The sequence below is a fragment of the Hyposmocoma kahamanoa genome, unplaced genomic scaffold (genome assembly GCF_003589595.1).
Source record: "Hyposmocoma kahamanoa isolate Upper Pololo Valley unplaced genomic scaffold, ASM358959v1 93, whole genome shotgun sequence".
Lineage (NCBI taxonomy): Eukaryota > Metazoa > Arthropoda > Insecta > Lepidoptera > Cosmopterigidae > Hyposmocoma > Hyposmocoma kahamanoa.
Genome location: NW_020654810.1, coordinates 23,878,996 through 23,905,039, shown reverse-complemented (window position 1 = coordinate 23,905,039; position 26,044 = coordinate 23,878,996). Strand labels below are relative to the sequence as shown.

Genomic DNA, 26,044 nt, shown 5'->3' with positions numbered 1-26,044 from the left:
AATTTTCTCCATACCAACATAGCCTATTAGTTTTTGTAACTAACACACTATGGGCATGGCCGAAATAAAGATTTTGAAAATTTTAAATTTATAACATGAATTTTGTTTCTATAAATGATTTCTGATGCTATTGAAATGGATAACTTGGGCGTTTAAAGGTGAGAGTGAATAGGCATTATTTAGGAGGGCATGCTCCATCGTCGACCTCATCGTCACTTTCCGTCAGGTGAGACGGAGGTCAAATGCGCGTTTATAATTTATTTAGTAGCAGTAGACCTCCTTGTGAAAGAGTTCATCCAGGGTAGTACTGCCTTGTCTATTTCTGCCGCCAAGCAGTAATGGTCAGCATTACTGCGTTCCGGTTTTGAAGGGTTAAGGGTGCTGGTGAAATTATAGGCACATGGGACTTGTTGATAAGTTTATGTTTATGTTTATGTCTTAGGGTGACGGGCGCAGTAGCGGTGCCCTCAGATCTTTGCGATTTAAAGATTTAAGTGGCACTGCAACTGTTATGGACAGGCGTGTAACTTAGCATCAGGCGCACAACTTGTTCGTCCTGCTGTAGGAGCAGGGAACAATACGGCGTTAAAGTACAGACAAGTTGACACATGCTTCTAATTTCAATGCACCTTCCGTAACAAATATATGAAGCTTGTTATTGCTGGTTACAAGCTCTCAAAGTCGGATTAAATCGGTACAGTTGCGGTATCACGGTGCAATCCTATGGCTCATTTGGAGCCGTTCATGCAAATCAGCCGTACCGCAGCAGTCTGCTGGATTATGTTACAGGTTTGGGTTTGGATTAATAAAGATTCCAAACTTAATGCTTTTTTAACGGAGAAAGATACTTTTCCATAAATGGATCAAAATAATAACACTGGTATTGATCTTACCAACGATAGCAATCCCGGTGTTACCCATAGTTGTATAATTGTTTTCCGGTTTGCTTTATTTTTTATTTTGGTATTTTTATGGACAGCATTTTTTATAGTGGTTAGCAGTAGTTTGGTAGCTGTGTTAGTATCGTTACATTCTAGAATGGGGCTGAAGTCTGTATTCTCTAACTCGTAAACCACACCAGCAAAATCTATAGTTTTATTAATAGACGGAGATTTAGTTATTTGGTTTCTTTTATCGACGCTAAAAATGGTAGTGTAGTGATCTGTTAGGGTAGTACGTATGACGGCAGTTGATGTATTTAGTTCAGATTTTATTAAAATGTGATATAAGCAGCTTTGTTCTCGAATCGTGTGTCCCGGGAGGAGTCCGTGAAAACTCAACAAATTTTGATAGTCGTTACAATGGGAACTACTTTCTAATATATTTATATTAATATCCCCAACTAAGTATACATTTTTGTACCCGTTCAGAGACTGTAATGTGTCATTTAGTGACGTAAGAAAGTTGTCGATATTATGGTAAACAGGTGGCCGTAGATCGCAACTATACACGTACGATTAGGTAGTTTAAGTTTAAGGAAAGGTGGTTTTTCGATTGTCGGCAATAATTTAGTCACTGACATATACCATGACTCCCTCGTTTTGTATATTGCAATTCAAAGTATAATAACATTTATAGTTTTGGAGAGCTGGTGGGTTCCAATTGCCTTTCAGTCAGCATTCTGATAATACTACTATATCGGTATTAAAATTTAAACTTAATAAAATAGAAACTACGTTGAAAACACACAAATGTTTATTACACCTGACAAGTGAAACTGTGGACGTTTTGAGTCTCGCCATCTGATAACATAAACCCATTTCAACACTGGTTTAAAAGTTTCATGCAGACGACGCGAACCTTCGAAAAGTGAAATTATTAATACTTATTTATATTCTGGTAAGCGTTAATTATGACACGCATAACTTTTACAAACTTAGCAATCTTAAGCCATGTTTGTTACAGTATTACAACTGCTCTTTACAGTTATATGTTCTATACTGTCTATGAGTTTTCAAGACATTTTAGTGAAAAGATACTTTTTATTAGATACTTGTATTTAAAAAAAGAACAACATGTACTACCGACAATTGTTTCAATTATTTTATATATTTACTTGTTTATTTATTTCTGGCCACATGACCCATATAATATATAACTTAAAGACTAACATAAATACAATGTAATAATGTATTTATTGATTTACACGTACGGACCGCGACGTGTTGCGCAACTTGAGTGTTCGGAAACTCTTCCTTCGTGAAGGTCGACAGGTGTCGAGTTGTTACTCTCACATCGAGTACGTAACCAGAAATAGAGACGAAATTAGGGCCATATATCCCTGGTAACTCATCAGTGATACATCACTTATAAACGAAGCAGCATGGAGTACTGTTCGCACCTTTGGGACGGCTCTGCCAAGTACTTGCTCGATGCCCTAGATGGACTGCAGCGCTACGCCTTCCGTGTTGTCAACGATCCTCATGTAACTGAGCATGCGGAGTCGTTACAGCTTCGCAGAGATATAGCGTCTCTTAGCGTATTCTATCGCCTGTACCACGGTGAGTGCTCTGAAGAGTTATTCAACCTTGTCCCTTCCTCTCCTTTCCATCAGCGGACCACCCGTGCCGGACTGCGTTGCCACAGTTGGACGGTCAGTTCAATACCGTCACGCACTAAAAAGTTTGGCAATTCGTTCTTATGCCGAACCATCAAATTGTGGAACCAACTCCCGGCGCATGTATTCCCTCCCCTCTATAACATCGGGTCCTTCAAACGTAGTGTGAAGAAGCATTTGGCCAGACTGGCAAAATGATAGTGACGGAGTGAAGATATTTGTGTTTTCCATCCGTTACTCTCATCTCTGGACTGTATTCGCACTTTCCATCAGGCGCGGTGCAGTCATTTTGCCGAGTCACATTAAAAAAAAAAAATAATAATAATACGCGGCTAATTTCACATATTTTGAGTTACAACACTATTGTATAGCAGTGCGACGTGTACTGCACCAGGAATAAATTTCAGATCGATATCTCATTCTACGTTTTATTGAAATACAAAATTGTTATGTCCTTATTGGAAATTGAACCTTGATGTCCCCAATAAACAGAACAAAGAAATATCGAATATCCATACAAACAAAGTACAATGTAGCGGTAATAAATACACCACAGGTGCGCGATGCACCTCTTAAATCTACTTCCTTCTAAATTACTACTTCAATTCAGCGGATTGATGCTATTTGTTCGAAGCCTTTGTTTGGTTTTTGATTCTACTTTAGTATTGAAGATATTTGGGGGATCTTCGGCATAGTTTTCAACATTCACATTTTTTTCTTTGGGAATTTATATGGGAAATTTAATTTTAAATTTACCATGAGCTTTTCAGTGAAAGAAAACTTCTTGAGGAAACCTGTACACATCTGCCAGACAATTTGATGTATCTGAAGTTCCCTATACGAATTAGACCACCGCGTGAGTGCATGTGTGGAAGATGAGTATCTGTTCCACACATGCCTACCACTTAACCTTTGATCAGGTTTTTAAAGAAATCTTTATGTCGTATTAGATGGGTTTTTAGAATGTTTCTGCTTCCCTTTACTCTTGTTAGAACTATTCTTAAATCGTAATAGTAGAGCTCCTTGTGAAAGAGTCCATCCTGGGAAATACTGCCACGTCCTTACCTATTTCTGCCGCCAAAGTTGCTGGTGAAACAACATGTGACTTGTCAACTTATGTCTAGTGTAGGTTGCGGGCACAGCAGTGGTATAGTTAAATGTTATTTGCACAGATGAATGTTATATCTTGGAACGGCTTAATCTTCTATTACAATAGGGTAATAAAACCATTAACACTTCTTTTACTAAAAATGTACATGAACTTAATGATCTTGGTCCATCGGTACGATTAATGCGTGCGTGAAATACGTTTTCTGAATTCTAGTTTTGAATTACTTATTTACTCATGTGGTCTTTTTTAACTACTAGGTAGGTTTTTCTTATTGTTTATTATTATTTTATTTAATATGTGAAAAGTGACAATTTTTATGAACTTATAGTACCACAAAACTGTAAAATAAAACTATAGGATCAAAAGAGCCTCGCTTTTACAAAGAATCAAAATCAAAAATCAATATTTACATTGGGTACATAAAGACACTTATATCCTAAAATGTATTAACTGTAGGTACTTCATAGAGTATACAACCGGAAATAGAGACGAAATAAGGGCAATATATTCCTGGTAACACATTAACGATATAGCTCTTATAAATATCAACTCTCGTTTGCACTAAAATATAGACAGGCCAACTACTGACCTGTGTGTTCGTCTCCTTATACTCCAAAAAATATTCTGTATTGATTGTATTAAAGATATTATCTCTAATAATGCCGTACTGTTCTATTCGGTGGTGTAGGAAAAACAGTAAAACATCTAATTACAAAACAAACGGAATCACATTTCATCGGTAATTAAATATTAAATATGTAATTTTGCAATTTTCGTTCGTTATGGCAAAGCTCAAGTTAACTGGTCGACTTGTAATGAAACAGTTGACGACACCCATTGATGACACCCGTCAATTGTTTCGAACTCGGGCTAGCCAATCGGAGCGCAGTTGTCACGGTAATGATATGGCAGAATAGTTTTCAAACAAATTAAATGACATTTCGTCTCTATTTCTGGTTATATACTCGATGAGGTACTTCTATCAGAAATTGTCTTTGATTTTTTTTAAATTTAACTATGTGGTTTCTAGTATAATAAATAACCTACGAGTAAATTGCCTTGTAGTATGTAACATTGCTTTGACGATTATATTTATATATTGTACTATGGTAATAAGTGAAAATATGAGTAAATCCAATTTTACAACACTACGGCACTGTCTACGGACTCTATTCTCTCTATTATGTACTTATACTAAGTTACAGAGAGATCAGACTGCTGGGAGCTTGTTTTGTATACAAAGTGTAATCGTTAAGTGTACTTCGTAGAATACCAACTGCCGACTCATTTCTTACTAATTCAACAAAGTTAGTTTCGCGTAAAGATGATCAAGTTTAAGTGCCAATGCGTAAAAGTGCTTAAGTTAGTTGTTTGCGCTATACAGATGGCACGTGCGTTACCGACGCGACTCACTCTTTTGTCCTATTCTACTCTAAAGATGAAGCGATAAGACGAATCGTTGCAAATAATATTTCACTAACTAAACTACTATGGACAGGCGTGTCACTTACCGCCAGGTGCACGACTTGTTTCGTCACATAATACCATAAAAAAACTATTATTATTGATTATTATGTGTATCCAATTCTCCCCATCCGCCTCTCAAACCACATCTCAAAAGTCTCTAAATATTTTCTATCTACCAAGCGATAGGTGGTCATAATTCGGAATAAATGTAAGTATAATTCGACAGAAAAGTTTAGGGTACCTATGCAAATTTACCGGCACAGTTTGTGACTTGAGAAAAACGATTTATAATGCAAAATTACAACCGAGTTTAACATATAAGCGCTTATACTCACTTATTTAACTAACATCTATTGAAGCGTTATTCCAAATAGGGTTACACCTTGTTTAATATTGATCTGATTGCTTAACCCATTATCATCACACACAATCTTGTTAAAGCTCTGTGGAAAGGTAAATAATAAAATAATTATGTTACAAAATTAACAATAACCGCGTTTGCCTTAAATTAAATTGAATTAATTTTTTTTTGGACGAACGAAATCGTGCTCCTGGTGGTAAGCGACACGCCTGTTCCTAACAGTTGCAGTGCCCCTTAGAGCTTTAAATCGCAAAGATATGAGGGGCGCTCCAACTGCGCCCATCACCCTGAGACATAAGTTGACAAGTCCCATGTGCCTGTAATTTCGCCAGCACCTTTACCCTTGCAAACCGGAACGCAGTAATGCTCACATTACTGCAGAAATAGGTAAAACATTATTTACAAAAAGCGACCTACACATCAGCAGTAGAGTTTAATCAATTTAAAGTTTAATTTCCTTACCAATGAAATAAATATAGAATTAGTTACTTAAGGACATATCAATTAAAGAACTTATTATTATGATTCAACATTATGATTAAACAAATCATGACAAATATATCAATATGCAAGCAGTCTCATGTTGATCCTAACAAATCCCTGACCCTGTTACACAGAATTACCAAAGCAAAATCGGATAAATGGGTCCTTGTAACTATTCAAAATCGCTTTCCCTTTCCATAAAATAGACGATCTCTGTGCATCAGGATTACGTCTGATTTACTGAAAACTTTAGCGTTACAGTTTCACGCAGGCGAATGTGGGAGAGAAATGTCGAAAATTTGTCTAATACCTTAAAACCTGGTAATGGTATTCGTAATAAACAATTTAACGAATCCTTTTTGACGATGGAGTAAAATGACAATTAATTGCACAAAAGCATCGAGTACATAATCAGAAATAGAGACGGAATAATTAATGGACATCAATCACTGGCAACTCATTAGGCAATACGACCTTATATCACTTTTAATTGCGCTGAAATCACAAATTAGAAAGCTGAAACAGTACAGCGCCAGCTAACTCCAGCAACTTACTTGTATGTACAGGTCCGTATATTCCAATAATATTCTGTATTTATTTATAATAAAGATAATATATCTAACTATGGGGTGCTGTTCCATTTGGTAGTGTGGGAAAAACAACAAAATATCTAATTACAAAACAATTTTCAATTTTCGTCCATTATAGCAAAGCTAAGCTTAAACTGGTCGATTTGAAGTGAATCAATTGACGACACTCGTCAATTGTTTCGAATTCGGGCTGGCCAATCGGAGCGCAGTTGTCACCGTAATGATTTGGCAGAATAGTTTTCAAACAAATTAAATGATATTTCGTCTCTATTTCTGGTTATATACTCGACGCACAAAATTGTAGCCCGCTTGCAAGCAGCTACTCATTGCAATCGATAAATATTCTATCGATTATCGACTAAATGTTGGTCACGCAATAAATAACCGAACTTGTTTCATTTAAATCATCAGCAGTCCATTGTTCGTCCAACTGCAGGGCAAAGGTTCATTTGAATTGTCAATTTTTGTAAATCCATACATACATACACTGCGTTTATGAAGTATGTCTATTAAAAACACAAAAAGGAAACATTTTGAAGTTTAAAAAACCGATCTCAGAAGTGCTTGCTTATTCGCTTTCGCTGTCATTACATCTATTTGTCAAGTTTTATTGAAATCGGTTAACGGAAAGTAGTTGAAACCCAATAAACCGGATTCAGATCCTAATTTACCACCCTCAGGTGTGGAATATTATGTTTAAATTTGAATCGGGCCACTATAACTTTGAATAAAAAAAGTCATCGAAATCGGGTCATAAATGTCGGAGTATTCGAGTAAAAGAAAATAAAAACGAATAGAGAACTTACTCCTTTTTTTTGAGTCAGTTAAAAACAAACTCGAAACTCTACGAAAACCATATTTAGTATTCAAAGTTGGATACCATTTTGTTACAACTATCGCCGTTGTAATTTCATATATTTATGTGAAACTTTTCTCTTTCTAGAATCCAGGATTCTTTCTTTTTTTACGACAGACAAATACAATCGAATTGTTACAAATTATGAGGCTTTTGTGTGCAAAAATTATTTCTTCGGTAGGATCATTACACTTCGACAAACCATTGATTTCCTGGACAATTCCTAAAATCTGGTACACTCATAGAGCTGAGGTGGATTCCCTTCAAAGTGTCCGGGGCAAATGAGTGCAATCCCTCATTGTGACAATGACTGAGCGAGGATCAGGGCCAGCCTACATATCGAAGATATTATCGTCGGCCCTCACGGCTCACTGCCTTTGAAGTTTGAATTTTATGGACAAGAATTATGGGATACGATTGTTATATAAAAGGGAATTATGATGGTATAATTTTGAGGTACTTTTAAAAATTATCTGCGACGAACTCCCAGATGAAAGAACTGTGAATTTGGTAAAACCTATTGTGCTAAACTATAATAAAAATTACCTAGTATGATCCCTGTGACATTTCATAAAAAATCTACAAAATATAACCTTGTAACGACGTGTACTAATTTACATATTTCGTAAACCATTTTTACAAGCGTCGCTTTTAAATGAATATGTTTTGCTTTTACTTAAGTAAATACATTAAAATTAAGGTAAAAATAAAATGAAAGGAGCATTTTTTTAAAATAAATTACTTAATTTTTTTTACGACAACGTTCAAAGGTTACTTCATTACACTACATTTGTTAGAGACGAGGTATATCGGTAAAAAGTTTTCGATAATTTTATTTTCATAATATACAGGTAAGGTACAATAAAAACTTAAATACTAAAAAGTAAAACTAGGATTAAATTATATTAATATAATTGGGTCCCCGCGGCAAGGTGCCCAAGATGCTGGCGGCGGACCCCCTTGCATTGCTACGCTAATGCGTTGGGCAAGGTAGCCCTTGTAATTCCAAGACAGTCTATTATTTTTTTGGAAATTGTGTTCACGTGAAGGGCACCGAGACTCCACGGGCAAATTGTTTCGACTCCAAAGGCTGTAAATACATAGATAGTCGGACCCGAGGTCCTGGTACTTATTACTTTTTACTCTTTCCGCCAACTCAGCTGCGGAGCCAGCGCATGTGTAATAATGAATAACAAAAAAGACAAGTCGTGCGCCTGATGGTAAGCGACATGCCTATCCATAACAGTTGCAGTACCACTGAGAGCTTTCAATTACAAAGATCTGAGTGGTACCCTTCAAAACCGCCTCACATTAATGCTCACAATTACAAACACAGGCAGAAATAGGTAAGGTGGCATAACTTCCTTGGCCGAATTATTTTACTACGACCTCTACAGCCACTATTACATTTTCAAATATAAATTGACGGAGTAGAGTTCAAATTATTAAAATCTTTAAACCCATAAGTAAAGTTATAACAATTATTACTCTAATTATGCATAGGCAGTTAATTACCTTAGTAAATTTTGAGACACTAACGATCATTTTGATTACGAGAGTTTGATTTTTGGTCCAGTTAGCTGAAGAACCGAGAAGATTGGCTTTCTCGCATCAAATTTGATCTCCCAACTGATAAGCTTAATTACCGTCAACCGTTGTCTAAGTAGAGGACTATGACTCCACTCACCTGGTCTCACTAGAAAACTGTCTCAACTAGAAAATGATCTATATCATGACCACCTGTGTAAAGAAATCAAATTTGATAATACCTACCAAGAAAACTTCGAACGCTTGGCTAGACTAACGAGGTCTTCAAAATCTTGAGGTTCAATGACTATCCAAAGTCCATGATAATCCACTTGTGTTTCCAAGCCCTAACTTTTCTCATGGCAGGTTGTGGCTCGTAAACCTCTCCAGCGATGTATGTAGAAATATAATTCTTATATTTTATTTCGTAGTGTACGAGCCGGCACGTCTGTGCTCTTTTAAACTTTATAGCTCTTTAAATATAGCTGTGTTTTGCTTAAAAACGTGCAAAGCGTTATAAATTTGCGCCCTCTGGCGCTTTTACGATGTGTCTGTTATTGGTGCTGAAAGTTGATTGGGCGCGATACGTAATTCAATCTTATCATGAAATCGCGTTACAGGATACCTGCTATATAATCTGTCCCTCAGGGTGTGCGGGAAAAATTGGATTCAAACATGGCACGAACAGAGATGGGCAAGGCCCTGGTTTAAATCGGGTTAAAACCCTTTTACGCCCAAAATCGAGAACATAAACTATTTACCATTAAATATTTCTTGTAAATCGAGTTTTGTTCAAATTGAATGATATTATCACAAAATGTTTATTGCTTTCTGACTAGACGTTTCGATTTGCATTTCTTGGAAATCGCATTGTAATTATCGTTACAAAAAAATGAAATTGTTGGATAGTATGCCCTTGAATCGATTTTCATCAAAATTGTATCGTGATGTGCATCCCTAGTAGTGAGAATCCATATTATTGCAAAGTGGGCATTATGTGATATTGCTTCTTTTTCGTTATAAAAAAGATTTTTTACATTGTAATTTGTAGTAAGAGTGAATTATATCAAATTCGGTATTCGCCGTTTCTGGTCGGTTTTAACGCACTGCCAATCTTTGATCACGAACAATGTTTGTAATATTTTTTCGACTGTTTTGAAGTTCATATTTTTTGCTCAAGTAACATCCGATATTACTCGTCAAGTATTACCCAGATTGTAACACCATACGTATGGTTTAATTCATCATTGTTCGATATCGGGGTCTCGAACAACATATGTAGGTACCACATTTTCAAAAGTAGCGAAACATAATACTAAACGTCCTGGTTTTTTTATAATTGTCAAGTTATGGGACGAAGAAGTCGTTTATGTACTTGATGGTAAGAAACACGCTTACCCGTAACTAGAGTAGGCAGGTCTAGATTCCCAAAAAACGGACAAACAAGCCAATTTAAGTAGACATTAGAAAGAAATACAGACGGAATAAGGGCCATACATTCTCTCTCCACTCTCGTTTGCACTGAACAGACAGGCCAACTACTGACCTGTGTGTACGTCTACGTATATTCCAAAAAATATTCTGTATTTATTGTAATAAAGATAATATCTCTAACAATGGCGTGCTGTACTATTCGGTGGTGTGGGCAAAACAGTAAAACATCTAATTACAAAACAAACGGAATCACATTTCATCGGTAATTAAATATTAATTATGTAATTTTTCAATTTTCGTCCATTATAGCAAAGCTCAAGTTAAGCTGGTCGTTTTGAAGTAAAACAAATGACGATACCCGTCAATTGTTTCGAATTGGTCTGGCCAATCCGAGCGCAATTGTCATCGTAATGATATGGCAGAATAGTTTTCAAACCAAACAAATTAAATGAAATTTCGTCTCTATTTCTGGTTATATACTCGACGAGTAAAAAAGTCGGACACCTATATTAACACAAATTTTCTTAAATTCTAATGAAATAACACTAATAAGTCTAATAAACCTTAAAAGCAAGTAGCAGTATAACTCCTTGTGAAAAAGTTCGTCCAGGGAATTACTGCCACCTTACATATATCTACCGCCAAGCAGTAATGTGTGTATTAGTGCGTTCCGGTTTTAAAGGGTAAAGATGCTGGTGAAATAGAGTTACTTGAGACTTGTCAACTTCTCAGGTATCGGGCGCAGTGGCCTTTTAGATCTTTGCGATTTAAAGCCCTGCACTACAATTGTTATTAACTTATCACCAGGCGCTTGACTAATTCATTTCGTCACTTGATATCGTAAAAAAAGCCGGACTCTGTCTAATTTGGACACTCACGCGTTCAAAAAGCACTACGTTCGGCTTTATCCAAACATCTGGCAACGATGCCCATAACCAACATGTAGTGCCGCGAAGATATTGTATACATGTTTGGTGTAGCATTTTGATTTATCTGTGTCGGGATTTTAGTCAGTGTTTTCTTGAGGTATTGTTTTTTCTAATGTTGCTGACATGTCAAACTAAATGAAGAGTAAAAGAAACAGTTGCAATGCCACATAAAGCTTTAAATTACGAAGATGTGAGGTAAAGATCTCCTGTTTTGCCAGCACCCTTACCCTTCAAAACCGGAATGCAGTCATGCTCACATTATTGCTTGGAGACAGAAACGGATTTGGTGGCATTCCTTTCTGGAATGAACTCCTTCAGAAGGAGCAGTAGTGCTATCAAATTTGTTTATAAGTCGTCTTCTTCATCATTCTCGGGTCGATGAAACGTGTTCTCGCGCATAAGAATATTAAGCAATCAACTAACGCTACGACTTAAACTTTCAAATCATTAATGGACTTTCTTCTTTGTGAGATTAATAAACCATGTACTTAGTAGTCAAAATTTTGGAAACTCATAAACATAAAATCTCTCGAAGATTCAGAAGTTCTTGGTCATAACTCTCCCAAGTGCACTTACCTGCATCATGTCTGTAGGAACGTGTGTAGCGCAAAGTACGTATAGCGTGCCAAACTTGTACGAACTTGTTAACTTGCTCTGGATTCGGCAAGTTCGACTATGTTGGAGTATTATTACGAATTCGCTTAGGTAGTTACTTCCTCAAACTCAACGCTTCTATAGTGTAAATCTTTGGATTTTCTTACATGTGTTTTAATGATTTCTTTGTCAATATTTAACCTATTAGGTTTTTATCCAACTAAGGACCTAGGCACAAAAGGAAACAGCTTAATAAAATTCAATTTTCAATCATTTATGTCCATTTCAGCAAATAGTTATACATTTGTTATTAAATTACATAATAAAACTAGTCAATCAGTACGTTTTAAGTTAAATAACAACCTTTATATACGTCACTGACAGTAATACCCAATATTAGCCAATGCTACTCTGAGGGCTGAGCAGTTGGAGTCCCGCCACAATGTGAATTTTAATTCATTTGTAGTAAGAGTACCAACTCAACATCTGTCGACCTTCATGAAGGAAGACTTTTGCCCGACTTTTGTACCGACGTTTCCGAAGACGGTTACCGGACACCCAAGTTGCGTTACACGTCGCAGTTCATACATGTAAATAAATCAAGAGTGTTATTATATTATTATCTATGCTTATCATCTTTGCGTCCAAATTACCTCTGTGTCTCAAAACGAAAGTCTTTGACCAGTGTGTGTTGCCAGTGATCACATATTGATCAGAAACGTGGTCCCTCGCTATGGGCCTCGTAAGAAGGCTCAAAGTGACCGCTGAGTGACCTTGAGCCTTCTTAGCGATGCTCGATATTTCCCTACGTGATAGAATCAGAAATGAGGAAATCCGTAGAAGTACTAAGGTAACCGACATAACTCGAAGAATTGCTCAGTTGAAGTGGTAGTGGGCGGGGCACATAGCTAGGAGAACCGATGGCCGTTGGGGCGGAAAGGTTCTTCAATGGCGACCGCGCACCGGACGACACTCAGTGGGTAGGTCCCACACCAGGTGGACCGACGATCTGGTAAAAGTCGCGGGAAGCCGATGGATGCGGCGCAGGACCGATCGTTCTGGAGATCGTTGGGGGAAGCCTATGCCCAGCAGTAGCCTCATATGACTGAATGATGATTCTATTATTATGTATCTTAAGTCTATAACGTATGTATTTATGGGTATTTGTAACCTGACCATAAATTAATAAATTACTACTACTTATAATATTCTTTATTGTACAAAGAAAAGACACATGAAACACACGTTACAATGGACATATACAGAGGTGAGCTTATCTCTATAAGAGATCTCTTCCAGCCAACCCTAGCCGTGGTGCAAAAATGAAGTCTGCGGGACTAATTAATGTACAACAAAATTTAAATTTAAATGTGAATAAAATATAAATGATAATAATATACATACGACAGACATATGCACATACATGAACTTTATATACATAAATACATACATAAGCAGAATATATATTATAATAACAGATCATTTGTTTACAAATATGTTACCTATAAACTATCTAACGTGTTCGACAGGAAGTGCTCTTTTAATTTGTGTTTGAAAGATGCCACCGATGGACTGTCACGAATGTCAGCAGGTAGTTTATTCCACATACGAGCTGCACTTACGGTAAAAGAATTGTGAAAGAATTTGGAGTTGGATTGGGGATATAAAAGTGTTCTAGTGTCACAGGTACGTTTTGGGCGGGAATTGGGGGATAAGGGGGAAAAACGGGAACACAGACTTACTTAGCTACATATAAGATCTGAATATAGGCTGTTCTGAATATAAACTTTTTACTGAATCCTTGCCATCATGCTTCGGCCCCACCGTACATATTGGATTTTCCACTTCAATTGTGCCAGGAAGTTACTTAAAACCTTAAAATGATTTCCACAAAAAAAGTACTTCATTTGGTTGGTAGTTTTGTTCTTTAAGATAGTTAGTTAGTAGATAGTTTTCAAACATATAGAAAGACATTTCGTCTCTATTTCTGGTTATATACTCGATGGTTTGAAACCAAATATAATTTAGCTCCGAAAAATAGCTTCATTTCCAACTACATTATTACATTTAGAGCAATTCTAATAAATACATTGCGGGGTTGGTTCATCCGTTAGTTCTTGTCGTTGGCTTTGACGGTCTCAGTGTCCCAACGATATAACTGTGGGCGCTGGATGAAGAGGTCCCGAGTTCCCGGTATGATCAACTTGGGACATAAACTTTTCTAAATTGGTTCTGGTCTGGGTGTCTGAAATGTCCTAGAGCGAATTTTGTTGTTCTGGTACTCCATTGTAGTTTGAGACCTGGCAATTGGTGTGGTTGTCTAGCACATTCATCATCAAACTTAAGAGTTATACTCTTGTTGGTCTTCTGATTTTGCTAATCTTCTAGTTATCTCTTACAAGCCAGCTCCTTCGCCTCCTTATACGTCACGACACCGGCCTTTTCATTTATTTGGTCTATGTAACTGCGTCTAGGTCGACCTCTTCCCCTCTTCCCCTCGATCTTTCCCTCCAAAATAGTCTAGCATATTACATTGTTAATATTACTATACTTCACATCGTCACTTTATTCATACTTCGGTTCTTCACCCGTTAGTTTAATTGCACTGCGACTTGAGCTGTTATTACTGTCTCGCAGGTATAGACGTCGTCTTTAATTGGTGCAATCACTCACATTAATTAGTCGTTGAACATGCTGCGGATGACGTGTAAAGTAGTTTCACCCGATTCTGTATTTGAGTATTGCAGATGCTCTTCATGTGCTGAAGTAAATGTCTTCTTATTAGTTTTAATTTTGACGATTTTCACATCATTATAAACATCTATAAGTCTTATAATCTAACTGTCTTTGAGTCACTCTTTTTCATTTTTTACAATGCTAATTTAACAAAATATCTTTAATATTATTAAGGTCATTGAATTTCACGATTTTACTACCAGGATATTTGATTATTTTTTTGTGAAATTACTCCAGTGGTTTGTTACAATTATTAATACAAAGATCAAACACAAGGAAAAATTCATTCGCTAACGCTCTCCCAACTGAAAGTAGCTTAATTAGGAAAGCTCCACGCTATGGTGAAGGCGCTGGTTCGAAACAGCTGAATTGAATTTATTTTTTTTTTTCCGTCTTTGTGTTTATAATAATTATGAAAATATCGTTAACATGGCTTCAAAGTTTTTTGTTGTCTCTATGATAGCCAGCAAAAATACGCGTAAAAGGTGAAGCAAGACTGAAAGATAAGATGGCTCAAAGTTTGTTCTTCACATGAGTTTCCGCTGTGATATCTGTAAAAGCAGCAAAGTTGTCTGATCCTCGAGGCGAAAATCCTTTGTTACCTTCATCAAGCTCGTGTTAAACAATCCACAACAAAAAAAATGGCGTCTAAAAACAAAGTTGACCGGCAAACACACGAAACAGCAGGCAAAAGGTTCCGTGAGAAATACCCAATTTGGCAGCGTTTGCCCGCTAAATTGACGCCATTTCTCATCGCCCGCCACGTTAGCAACACTGGCGTCGCCGCAGAAGTTCCAAAAAAGGCTGCAAAATAAAAAAGCTTTGCAGGATCATCATTGACGGTAGAAATGGGGAAAACATAAAGGTTTTGCGGTGAATTAGCATCGTTTATTGCGCTTGTATCTTATATCTATTTGTGCTTTGGGGAAAATATGATATGAAAACGGCGTTGTAGCCGTGTTAATTAAACGGTGCACGTAACTCCGATCGCGTGTTTGGTTCATAAATTTTAGGCTTGTGAAAGTACATTCATTGCCGTTCCTGAATAACTCACAGCTTTTACGTAAAATATTGTTATTATCAAAATTCTCCATGTTCACAATTTTTAAATTTGCTTGCTTTACAATAACGTTACGAATAACTATAGAATTACCTATCGTCTTTCAATGGACAGTTAACAAGCATGATTTTTTTCCGTTTTGCCTTTCATATGGCAATATTGAAGCATACCGTGGATAGCAACACAGAAGTTAAGTCGTTTGAAATTTGAATCACGAAGCTGTAAATGTAGAGTATGTAAATTGGTTAGCTGGAAATCTGGAGGTAGTTCCCGTTGCAAGCTGTCTCTGTCTTCGTTTTTTCGTGTTTGAAGAATTAATGAGACAGTCGGGATGATCGGACTGACACGTCGCCGTGATGATCTAATAAAATAGAACTATTCTGCAAAACGTGCGATGAACGCAATATTTTTAAACGATGTTAATTTTGGGAATATGAAAAAAGGCCTGGACCTTTTAATAATAGTAATAATAATTTTTATTTTTAGATAAACGAGAAGTCCACATTTGTTAGTAATATAAAAATTAGGTTATCAAATCAAATCTTATCAAAAGTTATCAAAATTATAAAATTAAAAGTAAATTCTCTCATTCTCTCATTAATCCTCGCATCAAAAAAAAGTTGCTTCATAAAAGAAGAGCGAATTCTCCTGACAATAATTTCGAGCATTAAGTTGGAGCTGGCACGCAATCTGCAGAGCTGTGAGACTGACTTTCTGCACATAATGATGTGTACAAACATGCCTGACACTCTGAAGAACCGCGGCAGCCCAAACAACACCCGAAAACCATTGTTATACCATAGGTACTCGCATTTATTCCATGAACTGAGAATATTCATTTCTGAAGTTAATTTTAAACTATTAACATGCATCTTTGTTCGCACGGGTTGAGATCTAATATTTATAGTCTGGTTCATTCTTAAAATTCCGCTTTAGTAAAATATTCATTTCACTGTTCTACAGTTCATCTACCTAAGCCCCTATTAAAGTTCGTTTAACCGACTAAAATGAGATCGCTTTAATCGTATTGCCAGAGCTCTTTTCAGAGAAGCTAGTCACATTGGTCGTGTTATAAGGACATCTAGGACATTTGTCTGGGACGTTGAACTTTGAAACAAAAGTTTTATTGGAACTAAGTTCGAATTTGATTTCTTTTTTTTATTTTGTTTACTGTTTATTTGGACCTAAACTGCTAATTGGAATATTTTCAATTGGAGAATTTGAGTAAAGAAGGTTTAATTATGAAAATATTGTATATGAAAATATACATAAGCCTCTCGGACAAGGCAAAGCTCGGGGTAAAACACACAATCCTACATCCTGTTTGTTTTTTCACAAAAACGATATACTTTCTGAAACAATTCTGAACTTCTGAAATCAAAATGCAAAGATATGCATAAATTGTACCTGTTATGTAGGATTTGAAATTTAACTTTGAATTTCAGATTTGCTTTCTACTTAGATTATTATTAATTTAAAGCTCGTTCACAAAGAAAAATCCCTTCGATCTAACTGAACTTGAACAAGTGTCTTTTGAGATGGAGACATCACTCTTAACATACTGAGCTGTATATGTGAAAATCATGATATTAAAACTTTAAATTACATATTTCTTAACACTAAGAAAAATTCCTTCGATGCAGTTCAAACCAGCGTTTTCAGCATACCGTGCCTGAGCTACGGAACGAACCGGCGGACCTTACGAATTTTTCTATTCCCTTGTTGGAGATCTTTGTTTTTATTTTTAACTGCTTCTTTTGCTGGAGCGAAGGAATTTTTGTCAGTGTTCTAACTTTGTATCAGCAATTATAACAAACTAGTGGAGTAATATCACAAAAAATAAATCAATATCATGATAGTAAAAATCGTGATATTCAATATTCAACTTAATATTATTTAAGTTAGATGTTTATTCCGTTGTTGGTCTTGAAAAAATAGAAACCTGTCAGCAAGGTCTTACAAAGCAAGCTAACTAATCAAATACCGTACTTTCCGCTTTGTTTCAGCAGAAACACCCTCATGTCATCTTCGAGGCGCGAACAAAGGCGAACAAGGGGTGTGCGAACAAGCTCGAGTACCGACCCAAGACGAGGCGAACAAAACATGTTTCTTACGTCGAAGCCCCGCTCAGTAATCACCCTGGGACCATGTACGTGCCTTTTTTTTTTTTATAACATCATTGACTTACAATTATATGGACGTCGGGTCTGCGCTAAAAAGTGTCCGAACTTATAGGGCGTTAAAATCGTATACAGAGCGTCATTCACGCTTTAGTCTTCATTTGTTCGACTGACAGCGAAGCAAGCAAAATTAGACAGTACTGCGATGACATTACAATTTAAATTCAACGTTTTAGCTTTTTCATATTCCTTTACATGTCACTACGTTTAAATAGGTTGACTTGGGACATTTTTTTCGTGGTTTTTGTATTAGACCCGTCGTCCATTTATTCGTAAGTCAATGTATAACATAGACTTTTTTTATAGCATACATTTGTACTCATTTGAACTCCATCTCACCGGATGGTAAGTAACGATAAGGTCGACAACGGAGCATGCACACCTAAATAATGCCTGTTCACTCTCGCCTTGAGAAGGCCCAACTTATAACGTCCAGGGGATAAGTCTACAGGCAGATAATTCCACTCCATAGCCGTTCACCATTATAAATGTGGAAGCAAAACGCTTCATGTGAATCCTTGGTATATTCACAACATAGGGTAGAACCGAAAGCTACGTCTAGTCACCCGGTGATGGATTGGGGAAGGCTATGATTATTGTTGCCTTGTTTTTGATCAACATGGCAACAACATCGATTCATTGTGTTACCAGTGTCAAAATTATTTATGAGCTTAAATATAGTATTTTAATAAAATTATTGTATTCGACGAAATTAAGTAAAAATCTATATTAATTGTTCTACGTTTTATCATATTACAGCTGGAAAAGAGTTCGAAGGGTTTATTATCGTCTAAAATAGGAAACTACCATTTAAAATGCAGTCTTTGCTCGGTTATCCACTTTGTTTACATTTTTAACATCTAATTTATGATTCATACTACAGTAAGAATAATGAAATAAGATATAACAAGAGCGAACAAATGGTTTAAAAATAGAATAAGTAATCTAACACCAGATAGATCGCATTTCCAACTTCTTTCTAACATTTATATATAACTCAAAAGAAAAATCATGGCCGTCAGTTGTTTATTAATGTTCAAGATTATATCGCGATCTACCCCCGTAGCATTACGCATGATTGTCACAACACGCGTGATAAAAGTGAAATAAGCGCGCGTTATTGGCTGTCTTAATCAGATCTAATTTAGATAATCAATAGCGCGCGGTTATTTCAATTTTATCGCGCACATCGCGACTATCATGCCTAGCCATGCTAGGGGGGCTGGTTCTCTTTATTTTTAACCTATTTAACGAGAGCCGATTTCGTTGATTCTTTTCTGTTTGAAAGGGTATACCTCAGTAGTAGTCTTATTCAAAGTAGGGTGGCGACATCCCGTGTATTTTGTGACCCAGTGTTTTTGACGACTTGCATTAAAGAGACCTATCAATACTTGTTATTCATTATCAAAGCATCAAAAAAGCTAATTGAGTACAGCCTGTAGAAGCTGGGGGCTATAAATTTTGATATATGTTATGTTTATAACATAGTCATGTATTTCGCTTTAGATGTTTGTTCGTAGTAGCAGAAAACAACAAGTTTTCAGTTTGTTCCTAAAAATATAAAGAACTTTCTGAATATTCCTAAATCTGCCAAACTCTGCCACATTAAATACAAAACGTTAACATGTTCTGTAGCAATGAAATTGAATAAAAATTAAATCTGTCCAAATGGAAGAAATCTTCCACAAATGATCACACTCACACACACTCTCAATCTCAAAGTGACATTGACATTGGCAAGAGGCCTCTTGTCAAAACGTTCCTTAGCTAACTTTCGTATCTCTCATTTAAATATTGTCTAAACATTTTTGTCACATTGTGTTTTATTTTTTTACTTTATATTCATTATTGTTTAATTGATTATTTAATTAGGCGTTTTATAGCTTTAATGTTTTATGTGTGTAGTATAAAATAATCAAAACTTTGGGTAGGTAAACATTCAATCATGTTTACTATCAAACGTACGTATAAGAGCGTTACCTAATCTATGGCCGATCTGAACCAATTGCGTTGTTCTTTCATCTATTCTAAAATAGGTACATTGTTTTGAAATTTCTTTATTCCCGACTTCTAAAAATATACAAAAATATATTAATAACTAGGCATAAACTAAAACGTTAAATTATACTTGCAAAGTCCATGAACGGCATTTCGTTGATTTTGGGTCAGCTTTCACCATCCTTCTTTTAATAAAATATTCCACCTCTGAGCAAACTAGAATATGAATCCGGATTATTGGATTTTACCTAGTTTCCGTAAACCGATTTCAATAAATAATGGTAAATAGATGTAATTCCACAGAGTTTTGAGTCGGTTTATTTTTAATAATAATCTCAGTACGGAGTATAAAAAACCCGACGCAAAAGATCATGGAATTACTTCTATTTGCCAAGTTGTATTGAAATCGGTTACCGGAAGTGCACAAAACCGGATTCATCCCCTAGTCCGTCAAGATTTAACTTTCACTGCTTAAAAAAACCCCTTCAATTGAAGCATAGCAAAATCAACCATTAAAATAATTGCTCCTTATAAAATTTTGGCGCTATTTACAAAAATAAGCCTTCATGCACGAATTTTCTTCAAAATGAAATGGGACCATTACTGAGGTAGCCTCTTTTCTAAGTTATTAAGTTATCGCGTAACATCAAAACAAACATACAGTCGAATTGAGAACCTCCTCCTTTTTTAAGTCGGTTAAAACGTTATAATCATGTTCTGTCAAATTTACGTCTAGTTACATTTTGATCTATGACATATCCTAAGTTTCGATTTTTGTACTTGAGAGGTTAACGACCTATCCATATTTTGTTTGACATTTAGATGTTTTCACAAACTTGCTTTAGAACCATTTTAGAACACAAAAAAATCACGCATTGGAAAAAACCTGTCGGTCGTTTGTTTTTTATTTATTTAACATATTTTTTTTATCCCTAAGATTGATTTTAAATGCCTAATTCATAAATTAATTAAGAGCCTAATTAGCATAATTAAGAACCTCTTTAAAACTCCATGTAGTATATATTACTATTTGGCAGGGAAGGTTCTTTACCTTTCACGTACAGATGAAGAAAGTTAATTAAATAAACACCAGACATATTACAGGTACATGGGACTTGTCAATTGTTATTATTCTTTGGGACTTAAGGCTCTGAGTGCGACCGACTAGTTAGTTAGTTCTGTTGCCTCGATCCGACGTGTTTGTGATATTGACGTGTGGATCTACCCACTCGTAGCCGCTTCGGCACTGTGGAAGGGAAGACACCAAGACCCGCGTGCCCGCATCCATCGCCGCGCTCGCGCCTGCTCATCATCATGAATGAGTCCTTAAGAATAGGCTACCGCTTACCACCAGGCGCACGACTTGTTCGTGCCATCACTTGATACCATAAAAAGCACTATAAAAACATGTAGTAAAATATCCAATAAACTATTAATATTATTAAATTATTAAAACAACATCTTTAGTCGGACGCTGGTCTCTGTAAAGTATAGTTTCCCAAAGTGGTCCCTACCGCCCGCGAACGGGCGCTGAAGACTCCTTGGAGGCGATAGCAATTGGGAGGTGTTGATGCTATCCAGGGTGTGCTATCACATTTGAAGAAAAAAATCTAAATTATGTATGTAAACTATGCAAGCGCGACAAGTCCCGGTGGGTGCGAATTGTCCAAAAAGACACTCACTCAGAGACGTTCTCTTAACCTGCCCCGAAAGATGGGCTCGAATTCGAGATGCTTCCTTAGCAATGAGGACAACCGTAAAATGCAATCGTTGAATCGATCAATTACAACTATAGACAAGTTGAAGAATAGATCAGATCAATTTCATACAAAATACTAGTGACAGGTCATTACATTTGGGAAAATCTTAGGCACCGCGATTCAGACATTGCATTTTCTATGCCAATGTCATCTAGCGGTAAACTTCGGAACTATTGTTACAAATGTTGATAAAGTTATTGTTTTACGCGCTACAAATATTTCATTAAGTTAATATAAAAAATACATGTTTTCAATTATTTTTCGTGGCATTGAAATATTTTTATCGTACCTAGGTGAACCAAAAAGGTTTGGAAACCTATGCTGTAAAGGTACCTGCAACATAAGATCCGTTGGTTCGTTCGGTATCTCATCAGCATTGTATGGCTTGACACTAAAGCCGTTAAAACTAATTTAAAATAATTCACCTCTCAATATGTCAGTAATGCAAAGCTGCGACATGATTCACTAAAAAACGTATAGATATTTCCGGATGCTTGACATTTGTGTCTAAAGTATGTGAGAATTGAAATTTTAGAATCGATCGACTTTCATGTTAATCGACAAAAGTCGAAATAGACATAAGTTTAAAAATCTGAGAATCAGACTCCTGGCCTCTGGAGTCGAGAACGGGCTACTATTGCCCATATTACCATGCCCACATCGCTGTCGCCACCGCACGCTGTCATCCAATTTGTGGCCTTAGCACGTTCCATTAGCTACACAGTGTAATATTTTCTCACACAACACGCCTACAGCCAAATCGCCAACTTACACAGAACTCGAAACTCAAGTTCGTTTTAAATGCCGCAAATTCAAGAGATAAAATCTAGTAAAAAGCAAGTGTAACGACTTGCATAGAGTTCAGTACGTGCAATAAACACAAAGGAATATCGGAAAACTTCGTAGACGTTACTAAATCATAACACGCGAAACTCGTATTAATCCATTCTGAATGCAAACTGCGTTACCCAGGGACAGACTAAGTGCAGTTACCAATGTTATTTATTACGATCCCAGATGTCCTATTTCTAAGATCTTGCATTTGCCCTTTGTGTAGAACAAATGTAGAAGCTACAATGATTTGAGAAGTACATGTGATACGGATATGTTTGCTGACCCTTTATTTTGTATTTAGGAACAGACTAACTTCACATTTTAAATAATAATTAACAGTAATAGTTTCAAAGGGTTGTAACCCTAACTAGCCGTGAACAGGTTTACGGCAATGAAATGGGAAACTTCCTGTCCACAAAATTTATTAAAGAAGTAAAGTTTAAAGAAAGGCTGTAACAATATAAAGGTAAATGTAAAAAAACAGGTATAACAGTATAAAACATTCCCTACACTTTATTATTAAGGCACTTACCCCTAAATGGGCCGAGAAACTGAATTACAGAAATAGATACATAAAGGCTGTAGACTTATAAATTATTACACATGATTAGCTTATTAACAGCTCCGATTGTTGTGGCGGTCGAGCTGGGAGTGACTGTGGTACGAAAACAAAATGAGAAAGTGAAGGAAGATGGAACAATTCAAATTTAAAATTTAAATACATGTAAAAAAATGATAGGATACAAGCGGAGAAAGGCGATACAAAGAGGTGATAGGACGGTGTAAGGAGGTCACACCGTCACAAGTTTATAGAATACAGTATTATAGATGTGTATTAATTTATTGTATATTCCATTTTGTTTTTAAAGTTTCAATTTAGTAAAAAAGAATATTATCAAAGTAAAACCATTGTATAAATTAAATTGAATGTAGTGTACAGCGAATGTTTGTACGTCTGTAACTGTCGTGTATATCAGTCACAGTCTTGTATCTAATTTTCGTTGATTGTCAAATACATTATGATTTTCATGTGCCTAATATAATAAATAAATAAATTATGATTTAAAGCGAAGTATCTCACCGCGAGCCTACATTGTAGGAAACGAGGTGTGGGGGCCGCAACGTTGACAAACGCCCTTTGGCGAATGACGGGGCAGCGGGCGGTGAGGCGTGTCACCAAACCGCTGGGCAATTTCCAAATTTTGGGATACATGTGAATTTAATGCCTATAGAGATTCATTCAGTTAAAAATCAAAATTGTGTAAATTCTCTGTAATATGTAAAGATCATCTCCTTGTAAACATTATAAACATTATATATCTCGCCAGGACTGGTAGCTGTAAAGGTACTAACTGGGTGATAAATCTGTTAAAGATTTCTCATAGATGGCGCTACGACTAAAAGGTCGTTGAAAGACCAAGTACATAGACACGACGCAAGCACATAGAAAAATTCGTGAGGTTCGTTGGTTCGTTCCGTGGCTTAGTTGGTATAGCGTCTGGCACGGTATGCAAGAAGACGTCGGTTCGAATCCGACCGGATCGGAGGAATTTTTTGTGAGTGTTTTTTCTGAGTGTTCGATCTTTGTATTAATAATTATAACAAACTAGTGGAGTAATTTCACAAAAAATAATTGAATATCAATTCAATAAAAATTTAATTATTATATACAAAGTTAGACTACTTTGAAAACAGCCTACTTACTCTCTTCCCTTCTACTTTGTTGTGCCCGAGAGGGTCCATGATGTAATCTTTCTTAGATACCACTTTGAGATGCAAATCAACATATTGAGCATTGAAATCCCATATCCAATAGAATTCCATCGCTAGAGTCCCGTTTTGTCTTAACCCGTACCTGTAACAAGACAATTAAGAATTAACTAACGAGCGAGCTAACTACAAACTTTTCCATTCTTTAAGCTTGATAATGAATTCTCTTTGACGCCTTTGCAAAAATAGAAGTTTTAATGGCTGACTTTTACAGAACAATTAATAACAACTTGTTTGTCTAAATAATTAAAAGGATTAGATAAAATATTAAGTTGAAAAAGAAGGCATTAAAATTCGTGAAATAATACATCGTTGATTTTTTACGCAATACCATAATAATAAAAAACAACCTTATGACAATGACTGTAAGGGACAATTCTGTAGGTGAACGGTAAAGGATTGTGTGCAGTTGTGCACTGCATCCGATCAGTATTTGTTCCGAATGCGAGACTATACAAATGGACATAGTTATGCAAACAAGAACCAAGCCACACCTCGAGTGAAATTGAGTTATATATTTAGGTAAAACACCAGACGAGTCCTTTACCCGCTCACAAAAGATCCTGGCAATATACCAAGCCAAAACCGAGAAAACAAAAGTCCTTCAGGGTACCAACCCTAAATAAGTAACTTTTTAATAGCTAAAAAGGACCATCTTGCTTCACTTGATCACGTGTACTGAAGTACTGTAGAGCTTAAGCGTTTTCAATACGAAAACTAGATCATGGTTCTCGTTAACCAAATAAAAAGATACGTTGTGTTTTCTATTTATTGCTGTATAATATAATAATTTCCCTATATCATTCTCAATGCAACACATAACTCACGTTGTTTGTCTTACCTATTTATTTCTTCACACTGTTTTTACAAAAATCTAATTATCTCGAAAGTGACATTTTATGGGATGGATCTAGTTATGCATAACTATGTCCATTAATCTAGAAAACTCGGACCCCCTTCGGATGTCGCTTGTGCACTAAGTCCTATTCAAGTCCGAGACAATACGAATATAGCTTGTACACCTAGAGATAAAATGATCCCTGTGACATTTCGGACGGTCATTTCTCGAATTCGGTAATGCGCAAATGCTCTCATATTTTAGAATTTATGTTTTTACAAACATTTCTTTAGCCTGCTCAAAATCACGCAATGGTGAGTCCTATCGTCGCTTACTTTTTGTTTAACGTTATAGTCTTTGACCTTACGATTGTTTTTCAATGCGATGACCCTTAGATCTTTGTGATTTATAGCTCTGAGTAGTACTGCAGCTGTTATGGACAGGCGTGTCGCTTACCACCAGGTTAACGACTTGTGTGTCCCATCGCTTCAGAAAAGAATTTTTATCTCGGAGATTGTGAAAAAGATGCCTGTATAATATGGCGCTCTATAGTCTGAGCTTGTCTTACATGGAATACAATTATAAAGTAAATTCTGAAACATGTTTTCATTTATCATTTGCGCCAGGTCTGGTGTGACCCTTGGCCTTTAGAAGAGTCCATAATTATTTATTAAATTAAGAAATTAAGCAAAAAAAAACCAAATCTTTTAAATTTATATGAATTGCTGGCATAAAATATGGGCATTTTTTTCTTGCCAAATTAAACTCGTTATAAATTAAATTAATTTGTTTTGAAATATAATCTCTTAAATAAAAATAAAATTGTAAAATCAAATCCGTTACCGTATCGAGCTAGCAACGAGAAACCCGCGAGTAATCAGCCCCCTCTATACTATGACATCTTTTTACCTGCAAACCAGAAAAATGTTATAAACAACGAATTTTAACCTACAGAAACA

The 26,044-nt window shown here is 36.1% G+C and overlaps 1 protein-coding gene across 1 annotated transcript in view; it reads left to right on the top strand.

The window, feature by feature from the left end:
• LOC113237283 (disintegrin and metalloproteinase domain-containing protein 23-like) overlaps positions 1 to 26,044 on the top strand; it is an 889,413-nt gene that overhangs the window by 809,429 nt on the left and 53,940 nt on the right. Inside the window, exon 9 of the mRNA XM_026473672.1 lies at positions 17,715 to 17,854. Within this exon, the coding sequence (XP_026329457.1) occupies positions 17,715 to 17,854 (140 nt within the window). The remainder of the gene's footprint in view (positions 1 to 17,714; positions 17,855 to 26,044) is intronic.